Below are 11019 nucleotides of genomic sequence, written 5' to 3' on the forward strand. Positions count from 1 at the left end.
GCAATAGCTCACAAAAAGGCATATGTAGCTCCTATCTTTCAAGGTACATAGTAGCAGGACAGCCATGAAGGAATCTGTAAATTAGGTTGCAAGTTTTAAAGTTATGCATTGACAGATCATGAGTCAATATAGTAGTGAGCACAGGATCTTCAGATATTAGTTTCTAATCCTAGTTTATTTTAAACACTCTGATCTCAAAATGGACTTTAGTAACTCCAGACCTTAGTTTTCTCTCTCTTTCATTTCCTCAAAGGCAATTATCTGCACATCATTTTGTTGCTGTGTTAATGATTAATTAGGTATCTCTATGTGGCCGTTTATCAGATTTTATTACTTATCTGACTTGCGTGTGTGGAATCTTTTGTAACACCATAGCCGCTGGACTCGATGATATTCCATAGGCAATAATCCAACTTTGGAAAAAAAGACAAACTTATCGAAGACAAAAAATGGATTTTACTCTCTTGAACATATGATACAAAGTTTGTGGAGTAATTGACAGAAAGATATGATATGCTAGTTTTTTTTAACAAAAAATGAATTTAGCTACCTGTTTCACACTCATCAGATAAAATAAGAGTCTAAGGGGTAGAAATTTGTTTCCAGGTGGTAGTTCACCATTTGTACTCATTGCCTGAGGTTTAGTTATATAACAGGCAGCAGATCTAATACTGGCCACCACCTGAGACAAATTGCCACCATAAACATATTGTATATGAATGATAAAATTAAAGCAGAAGAGAGTGTCATTCTGGTTTTCAATAACAGAAACCATGATTTTTTAAAAACATTTTTGTAAGAAAATTTATTGACATTAAACCCAAAAATGCCAAAAAAGTACAAAAGGAAACTACAATACATGAAATCCTCTTATGATAGTTTGGTCATGGAGTATACATGGTTCCTCTTATGATTCAATAAGATAGTAGTTCAAAACAAGGTCACAGAAATACAGCCTTCGAGCCTACAACAATTAACCACATTGAAAGTAAGAAATATATGGTGCAAACATATGCAAGTTGACACTTCATAAAATTTTGACAGCTGTCAGGATGCAGAAACTGATCACATATCTATCTTTCAATGATGATCTTTGATTTTTATAGGTGAGGGGTGGGTTTGTCTCGATTATATTCAATCAGATTCATTAACCACAGTCTGCAAACCAGTTCCAGAGATAATAAGGTGAAAGGCAAACTGTAACACATTTGTTTTAATAGGATGATGTGTGGATACAACAGCTGATCTACCTTTATAAAATAAGCCAAAAATACTTCAAACTGTTTGTTCCTATCTCTTAATCGTGGCTCATAACCCCATTCCTGAAACTATGGCATTCACACTTAGAGCATCCTTCTGATTAATGAGAAGAGCAAATTTAGGGTTAGGTTTGCTCGCTGAGCTGTAGGTTTGATATTCAGACGTTTCATTACCTGGCTAGGTAACACAATCAGTGGTGACCTCCAAGTGAAGCGAATCTGTTGTCTCCTGCTTTCTATTTATATGTTTGTCCTGGAATAGAAAGCAGGAGACAACAGCTTCACTTCACTTGGAGGTCGGCACTGATGATGTTACCTAGCCAGGTAATGAAACGTCTGGATATCAAACCTACAGCTCAGCGAGCAAACCTACACCCTAAACCTCAACCTGAGCTACAAACCTTCACAAAAGAGCAAATTACATCCTTGGGGTCACCTCAAAGGTTCATGAAACTCCTTCTACCTGCTGTAGGTGATTCGGATCTCCTTACATCTGGTATTATCTTGAAATACCAACACAGAGCAAGTATTGGAAAAGTCTGAAAACTATTGAGATGGGCTGTCACCTTCCCTTTAGCAATGTCTGTGCCTCCCTCTCCACCATCAGTCTGTACAAGGTCCAGTTTGAGATTGAGGCACTAACATACTCATTGCAAATTACTCTGGATGGGGAGGTATAGCTCTTGGAATTAAAGCAGGATCTCAGTAAGAATAATTGTTTTGGTGAAATGATCCTCAATTTAGACATAAAGTATGCCTGCAATGATGCTGATTCAGATAGTGTTGAGAACATCAGTGTTTCCCAGCAATGGTGTTGTGAATACTTGAATTATTCACTTTGCAATAATCAGTTTACAGTATCATGCTACAATGTTGAATGGACTGTTGAAAATATAGTGGTAGCATTTCTAAAACAGCATTTTCTGGCATACAGTTTCGCTTTCTCAGATTTTTGTTTTAACAAATATTTCAGTTGGATCTCAGCACTCTACAGTATACTGGTAAAAGGCAGTTTCCTCCTTTTTGTCAGCACCATGGCAATTTGACAACCTAACATGCTGACTGAAGCCTGACACCACCAATTTCTACAAGACTTCACATCTATCCTTAGGCACTCATTTTTTTATGTTCAACATTGTGGATACTCTTTAAAACACACAAGAGTTTAAATAAAAGTTTGGACACTCCAGAGGTTACAAAAAACTGCAAATAATACATAAAGTGTATACATATATATATATATATATATAATATGATATAAAGGAAAGAAGGAATGTAGCACCATTGTGAAATGTCAATAGAATGCTTGTAAACCTTTGCGGAAGATGGCTACTGTTAAGTTTTCCTTAATCCTCTACATAACCTACAGATCATAGGGAGAAATCTAATTATATCTTCTGCCACAGACCAAACAGCGTGTGGAAAAAGTCAACGGGGGCTATTGGTCTGCTAACAGTCCTTGTAGTGATCTTCCAATGTACATCTGCTGGATATTAAAGTGCATGGCCTAAAAGATGTGATTGAAGGGCGTTTGTTACACTGTGGTAGTGTCTGTACCTCTGAGCCAAGAGGCCTGGTTCAAGGGCCACCTGCTCCAGAGGTTTGTAATAATTCGTCTGAATGGGTTGATTAGAACATATCTAAAAGAAGGCAAGGATGAAAAGTGGCCACACATATTACATTTTCTATCACTCTTGGTAGGGCAATCCAATTGGTTCTCAATGGAAAATGTTACTGCAGTCCAGCTTTGCTCAAGCAGCCTTAAAAGATTAAGAAACTCACCCATCAAATGGCAATCAATCAATCATCAGGTGACTGATTGGCACCATCTTGTGCCAGAGCTAGCAGAAGGGAATAGATTTTTCTCTCTGGTATTAAAAGGAGATGGTCTTTTTAATCTGCTGCTGAAGGAGAAGAACCCTGCAATCGCAGGCTTTCCTCATCTCCCTTTCAATGTGTTCTAAACACAGATAGAAATGTGCCTGAGGTGGTGGTGCAATTAGAAATAAAACAACATGCTGGAGAAACTCAACAGGTTGAGCAGCATTGGTAGAGTGAGAAACAGGACTTAAAATTGAGTCCAGAGGTCCAAAGAAGTCATCTTGGTCTGGAAATGTTAATTCTGTTTTGCTCTCTGCTGATGCTGCCACTACTACGAGTTTCTCCAGCACATTCTGATTTCATTTCAGATTTCCTTCACAATATTTTCCTTTAATTGTAGTGGTTCAATTGTTAGGTCGATAGAACTTCTATTCCACTATATTAGTGACAACTTAAGTACCCAAATTGATAAGACCCGAGCATCTAAACTGAAGAGATCCAAAGTGTGGCACAGCAACAGCCAAACAGATTTTCTGAATCACTTTATAACTGTGTATTAAGGACAATGTAATCACTAATTAATATTGTAGGTATTTATTTACAAAAAAAGAAATAACTTTAAACTTCCAAAGTGTTCTTACATGAACTTGTTTTCTTCCCAGAATTCAGGGTGAATTGAAAACTTTGATTATCAATGAACACCAAGAAATAAAACCATAACTTTGGACCCCTATGACTGAACTCTGCCAGCTCAAAGATCACAATTCTATGTGAGTTAGTGAAAATCAATCTTTTCAATAATGTTGATGCCATCATCCTAATTAAAGTTGCACCAGAGTTTTAGGACATACTGGGAAACTTTAATATTTAGAATTCTGGTCTAGGGGTCCTGTCCAATGAAGGTCCACCTGTGGTTCTGTGTGTAATACAGAGGAACATCGGTAACTAATAAGGAGCAGGATATAATTTCCACCATCTTCCATCACAGGACTATGCAGCTGTTACAATTCAAACCATCAGATTACCATTTATGGCTAGCTTTTCTACTAAACTCTTGTTTAACATTACAGTACATTATAAGAAGTCTGTTTGAATAAAACCAAGGACTCCTTTTGTCCCCAACACAAAGCCCCAAAAAATACTGTTTATAACGTGTGTGTGTGTATATATATATATATATTTAGTAGTGATTGTTGAAATTCCAAGTGTTTACTGGTTGGCTGAATGGAGAGAAACAGGTTAGAAAATAAAGATTAACTTTGTTCCTCTTCCACAGCATATATTTTTAGGTCTCCTTTATGTTCACTTTCTTAGCCTTCTCAGCAGTCTCCTAAAGAAAATAGGAAAATAACCTCATTAGAGCTTCTGTACTAAGCCAGTCTGGAAATGTCAGAGATAAATTGGTAACGTTCCTTAATTTAGTACTTTGCGTGGAGTTTTTAATGAGATTAACTGGTTTGGTACAAAAAAAACCCAGACAGTTACATCTAAAACGTAGCAATGTGATTGTAGACTTCAAAACTAAGCCTTTCCACAATGGGCTGCCATGTTGTTATTGGCAAACTTCGGATCTTCTCAAATTTGAAATGATCTCAGGCATTCTATAACTTTGGCCTGGATATTCCGACATCCAGACACAGATAGACAGTCACTATTTCGGTGCAGATGGGAGTTGCACATGGGGACCCTGCAGAATCCCCACCATAGCAGACTATGAAGAAATTGCTGGGGATATTGGAAGATTCCGCCAGGCAAGTCCTCTGCCTGGAAACTTCCAAATGTCTCTATTTACAAATTAGAGAATTCAGAGAGTTGGTGAAAGTAAGTGAATAGGTAAAAACAATGACTGCTGATGCTGGAAACCAGATTTTGAATTAGTGGTGCTGGAAGAGCACAGCAGTTCAGGCAGCATCCGTGGAGCAGCAAAATTGATGTTTCGGGCAAAAGCCCTTCATCAGGAAAGTAAGTGAATAGTAATTCATGTAAAATTAGACTATTAAATACACAGTGTAACTCCCGTGTAACTATTCAATTCTTCCCATATTTACTTCAGACACCCCCAACTTCATCTCTCCCACTCCACTTATAACCCCAGAACCTGAGCAGATCATCCCTGCTCTGTTGGGATCAGCTCCCCACCATAACCATTCCACCAATTCCCTGCTGCTGGATTGGAAGCCCCTTCCCAGCCACTGGAGCTGATCCTCCCATTCTGTTGTAACCGTACTGAACCCTCTAGGAGTTGACCATTCTGGCCCCTCCCCACCTCATCACCTGCGGCAGATCTGATTCCCCTTTAATCCCCAGAAGGTAAACCCCCTTCCCTTATTCTGGAGCCAACCTCCCCATGCTCCACTCCAGACCAAATCTGCCTCTGCCTCCCCTACCTGAAAACTCAACTCTCCACTGCTGACACTGTACTTCACCAACCTGCCTTCCACCATCACTTGCTAGATTCATTTAGCACATCAAATCTTGCATCACTTCCCTTGCACCCTACTCAGCTGACACCTCACTCAACTGGCACCCTACCCTCACATTCACCATATGCATACACCATCTGGCAGCAGTTGTCAAAGTGGCTGTATGTGATTCTGGATCTCTACATTTCAGAATATGGCAGCTGACGGCTGCACACACAAACTGAACATTGTTTGCCTTCCCCTGTCAGTTCTGTACTTTCCTGAAGGAGTCCTGATTAAAATCTCCTGTCAGACGTACAAAGCTGTCTCCTTTCATAAAAAATCTGCCTGTGATTGTCACTCCTCAGAAAATCTGGCCCTTTATCTGCCATCACAATGATGATCACTTGTATGATGAATTTTGGAATCACTCTTGCCAATTACACAATCGACCAATCTCAAATGGTGTGGTGCAGAGGAACATAAGGTCATAAGCACTGAGCAAATCAATTAACTTCGTGAACCTGCCCCATCATTCAGTATGATCAACGAAGATCTTATTGGGACTTATCTCTGCTTTCCTGCCTAACCCATAATCTTTGTTCAACAATGGAGTCAAAAATCTGATTATTAGAAGTTTGCTTTAGACAATGATCCAGATCCTACTGCTCTCGAGGTTAATGAATTGCGCAAAGATTAACAATTCCCAGAGAAGGAGCCTTTCATTTGTCATAAATGACACACCCTTAAGTTTAAACAATGCTGGTCAGGTTTAGATTTCCCACCTCTCGGCAACTACTCTTTCAAGTCCTTTCAGAATTGTGTGCATTTCTGTAAGGTCACCTTCATTTATTAAATTCCAATTAGTATCGATCTAGTTTGCTCAACCTGCCCTTTTAAGACAACTCTTTGGGCTCAGGAATCAGAGCTTAAAAATGTGTTGCTGGAAAAGCGCAGCAGGTCAGGCAGCATCAAAGGAGCAGGAGAATCGACGTTTCGGGCATAAGCTCTTCAGGAATCCTGAAGAAGGGCTTATGCCCGAAACGTCAATTCTCCTGCTCCTTTGATGCTGCCTGATGTGCTGCGCTTTTCCAGCAACACATTTTTAAGTTCTGATCTCCAGCATCTGCAGTCCTCACTTTCTCTGGGCTCAGGAATCAACCTACTGAACTGCCTCCACTGTAAGTATAGTGGGCAGAATCTTTCCAGGGTCTGAACGAACATGGGTCTATGTTGAGATTTATGACAGAGTCATATGAGAAGTCTGGAAAGGCCTAGCTCTACATCAGGAGCAACTTGCTGCACTTTTATGTGTGAGAGTTGCTCACTAGACAGTGATGAGTTGCCAGCTGGGGGGGTGGGGGTGTGTGTTGATAATCACATTATCAATACCAAATCGCACCTGATTAATACTCAGCTTTTTATTTTACCAAATGCACTAAATGAGCTAGATGTGGAAAATTCCCAACATGAGGGCAATCTCACATCCAGGGCATATGTCAGCTGCCTGCACATCATACATGGTTATTCAGTGGGAATCAAGTGTGGGCTTGTCCTCATTCCAGTCGAGTACTGCCTATCAGGTCATCCTGGTACTGTCAATCCGAGACACTAACCACCCTGAGCTGCTGACTTGACAGTGTCCAAGCTCCTGGACTGGTTTGGGAGGCTGCTCTTGACTTACTGTGCCAAGGCACTCTGGAGAGAAGGCTACTAGTTTGACTGAGAATTGTTGACAACCATTATATAGCAATACAACTGATGAGCTTGGTATCTCTGATTGATGGGACAAAATGCAAAAACACAAGGCAAGACAGGAATGCTGTGAGCATCCAGGTAGGCTCAGAGTTAGTGATCACTATGACAGCAAGTGAAAAGCCTACAGATAAATGTATTCTCCTCTTGTCCAGTCCTTTCCCATTTGCATCCGTGATACGTCCGACACTTTACGGCAGTTTCAGAATTTCCAGTACATGGGCAACAACCACCTTTTTACCACTGACATGTAATCCTTTACACATCCATCTCCCATCAGGAAGGTCTCAGGGTTCTCCACTTCTTCCTGGAAAAATAACCTGAACTACCCCCATCCACCACCACCCTACTCCACCTGGCTGAGCTTGTCCCAACTTTGAGCAATTCTCCTTTAACTCCTCTCACATTCTTCAGATCAAAAGTATGGGTACCCACAGGGGCCTCAGTTCTGCCCATCTCATTAGGGTACATTGAACATTTCTTGTCCTGATCTTACTTAGATCTCTCCTCACAACTCTTCAGTATATTGATGACATCATTGGTGCTACTTCCCTCTCTCACCTGGAACTGGTGAAGTTTATCTATTTTGCTTCCAATTTCGATTCCACTCTCACCTTCCCTAGTCCATCTCAGATTCCTCCCTTCCCTTCTTTGACATCTGTGTTTCAATCTCTGGGGTCAGGCTAGCCACTAATATCCACTCTGAATCCATCGATTCTCACAGTTGTCTTGACTATACATCCTCACACCCTGTTTCCTGTAAAGGCTCCATTCCATTCTCTATCATCCTTTTTGATGATGCCACTTTCCACAATGGGGAGATTTCAGAAATGTCCACTTTCTTCCTCAACTAAGGATTCCCCGCTATGTGCAACAGGGCCCTTAGCTATGTTCAACCCATCTCCCACATTTCTGCCCTCACCATTTCTCCTTCCCTCCCACAACACCAATAGGGTCCCCATTGTCCTCACCATCCACTAGCCTCCATGTCCAAAGGATCATTTGCCACCATCCCTGCCACTTCCAGTAGGGTACCACCAGTAGACACATATCTACCTCCCCTCCTTTGACAGTATTTCACATGGACTGTTCCCTCAGGAAAACACACCCTCCACTCTCAACATCTCTCCACAATCCTCCAGCATTTTCCCCGTTGACTTCCTCCCTTCTCACTATCCAAGGCCCCAGATACATCTTCCAAGTGAAGCAGCAATCTATCATGTTCACTGCTCGTAATCTGGTCTGCTTTACACTGGGGGGATGAAATGCAGACACCAACATTCTGTCTGCTAAAATGACCCTGAGCTTCTAATGGCCTACCACTTCAACACACCACCATGTTCCCTGGCCAACATCTCTGTCTCATGCTTGCTGCAGTGCTCCAGTAAAGCTCAGCAAAATCTAGAAGATCATCATCTCATTTTCTGCTTGAAGACTCTGCAGCCTTCAGTCTCTTTGGGAATTTAGGATAGTGGGAATAGAGGTTAGGGCAGTTGAATGTTCCTCCTGCAGAATGTGGGAGGTAAGGGTCACCACTAGTGTCCCTGCTGACTACATCTGTGGGAAGTCCACCCAACACCAGCTCCTCGAAAACCGCATTAGGGAACTGGAGCTGGAGCTGGATGAACTTTGGATTATCTGGGAGGCAGAGGGGGTTATTGAGAGGAGTTACAGGGAGGTAGTCACTCCTCGGATACAAGAAAAAGGCAAATGGGTTACAGTCAGGGGACGGAAAGGGAACCGACAGGCAGTGCAGGGATCCCCTGTGGCCATTCCCCTCAACAATAAGTATACCATTTTGGATACTGTCGGCGAGGGGGGTGGGGAACGACTTACCAAGGGAAAGCAGTGGGGCACAGAGCTCTGGGACAGAGTCTGTCCCTGCTGCTCAGAAGGGAAAGGGGAAGAGGAGCAGAGCTGTAATCATTGGGGACTCCATAGTTAGGGGGACCCCGATAGGAGGTTCTGTGGGGACAAGAGAGACTCACGGTTGGTGTGTTGCCTCCCAGGTGCCAGGCTTCGTGATGTCTCTGATCGTGTTTTTGGGATCCTTAAGGGGGAGGGGGAGCAGCCCCAAGTCGTGGTCCACATAACACCAACGACATAGGTAGGAAGAGAGATGAGGATTTAAGGCAGAAATTCAGGGAGCGAGGATGGAAGCTTAGAGCTAGGACGAACAGAGTTGTTGTCTCTGGTTTGTTGCCCATGCCACATGCTAGTGAGGCGAGGAATAAGGAGAGAGAGGAGTTGAACACGTGGCTACAGGGATGCTGCAGGAGGGAGGGTTTTGGATTCTTGGATAATTGGGGCTCTTTCTGGGGTAGGTGGGACCTCTACAAGCAGGATGGTCTTCACTTGAACCAGAGGGGTACCAATATTCTAGGGGGGAAATTTGCTAAGGCTATTGGGGTGGGTTTAAACTAATCCAGCAGGGGGATGGGAACCAAAATTGTAGTTCGAGTTTAGAAAAGTTTGAGAGTCGGGAGGTCCGAAATCAGGTTTCAGGGACGCAAGATGGCACCGGCAAGCAAGAAGTTGGTTTGAAGTGTGTCTCCTTCAACACCAGGAGCATCCAGAATAAGGTGGATGAACTTGCAGCATGGGTTGGTACCTGGGACTTCGATGTTGTGGCCATTTCGGAGACATGGATAGAGCTGGGACAGGAATGATTGTTGCAGGTTCCAGGATTTAGATGTTTCAGTAAGTACAGAGAAGATGGTAAAAGAGGGGGAGGTGTGGCATTGTTGGTCAAGGACAGTATCACAGTTGCAGAAAGGATGTTTGGGGACTTGTCAACTGAGGTAGTATGGGCTGAGGTTAGAAACAGGAAAGGAGAGGTCACCCTGCTGGGAGTTTTCTATAGGCCTACAGAGATGTAGAGGAAAGGATAGCAAAGATGATTCTCGCTAGGAGTGAGAGAGACAGGGTAGTTGTCATGGGGGACTTCAACTTTCCAAATATTGACTGGGAACACTATAGTACGAGTACTATAGATGGGTCAGTTTTTGTCCAGTGTGTGCAGGAGAGCTTCCTGACACAGTATGTAGACAGGCCAACAAGGGGCGAAGCCACATTAGATTTGGTACTGGGTAATGAGCCTGGCCAGGTGTTAAGACTTGGAAGTAGGTGAGCACTTTGGTGATAGCGGTCACAATTCTGTTATGTTTACTTCAGTGATAGAAAGTGATAGGTGTATATCACTGGGAAAGAGTTACAGATGGGGGAAAGGCAATTACGATGTGATTAGGCAAGATTTAGGAAGCATAGGATGGGGAAGGAAACTGCAGGGGATGGGCACATTAGAAATGTGGAGCCTATTCAAGGAAATGCTCCTTGTGTCCTAGATAAGTATGTACCTATCAGGCAGGGAGGAAGCTGTACAGCGCAGGAGCCGTGGTTTACGAAGGAAGTGGAATCTCTGGTCAAGAGGAAGAAGAAGGCTTATGTTAGGATGAGATGTGAAGGCTCAGTTAGGGCGCTTGAAGGTTACAAGGTCGCCAGGAAAGACCTAAAGAGAGAGCTCAGAGGAGACATGAGAAGTTGTTGGCGGATAGGATCAGGGTAAACCCTAAGGCTTTCTATAGGTATTTCAGGAATAAAAGAATGATGCAAGTAAGATTAGGGCCAATCAAGGACAATGGTGGGAAGTTGTGTGTGGAGTCAGAGGAGATAGGGGAAGCACTAAATGAATATTTTTCGACAGTATTCACTCTAGAAAACGACAATGTTGTCGAGGAGAATACTGAGATACAGGCTACTAGACTAGGTGTGACTGAGGTTCA

At 42.6% G+C, this 11019-nt stretch overlaps 1 protein-coding gene across 1 annotated transcript in view; it reads right to left on the minus strand.

Moving 5' to 3' along the window:
• Window positions 1-3658: 3658 nt before the first annotated feature.
• Window positions 3659-11019, minus strand: part of fstl1b (follistatin-like 1b) — a 109573-nt gene continuing 102212 nt past the window's right edge. The window contains exon 11 of the mRNA XM_043701009.1: window positions 3659-4410. Coding sequence (XP_043556944.1) covers window positions 4366-4410 — 45 coding nt within the window. The 3' untranslated portion in view covers window positions 3659-4365. The remainder of the gene's footprint in view (window positions 4411-11019) is intronic.

Source organism: Chiloscyllium plagiosum, chromosome 12 (genome assembly GCF_004010195.1).
Source record: "Chiloscyllium plagiosum isolate BGI_BamShark_2017 chromosome 12, ASM401019v2, whole genome shotgun sequence".
NCBI classification, from domain to species: domain Eukaryota; kingdom Metazoa; phylum Chordata; class Chondrichthyes; order Orectolobiformes; family Hemiscylliidae; genus Chiloscyllium; species Chiloscyllium plagiosum.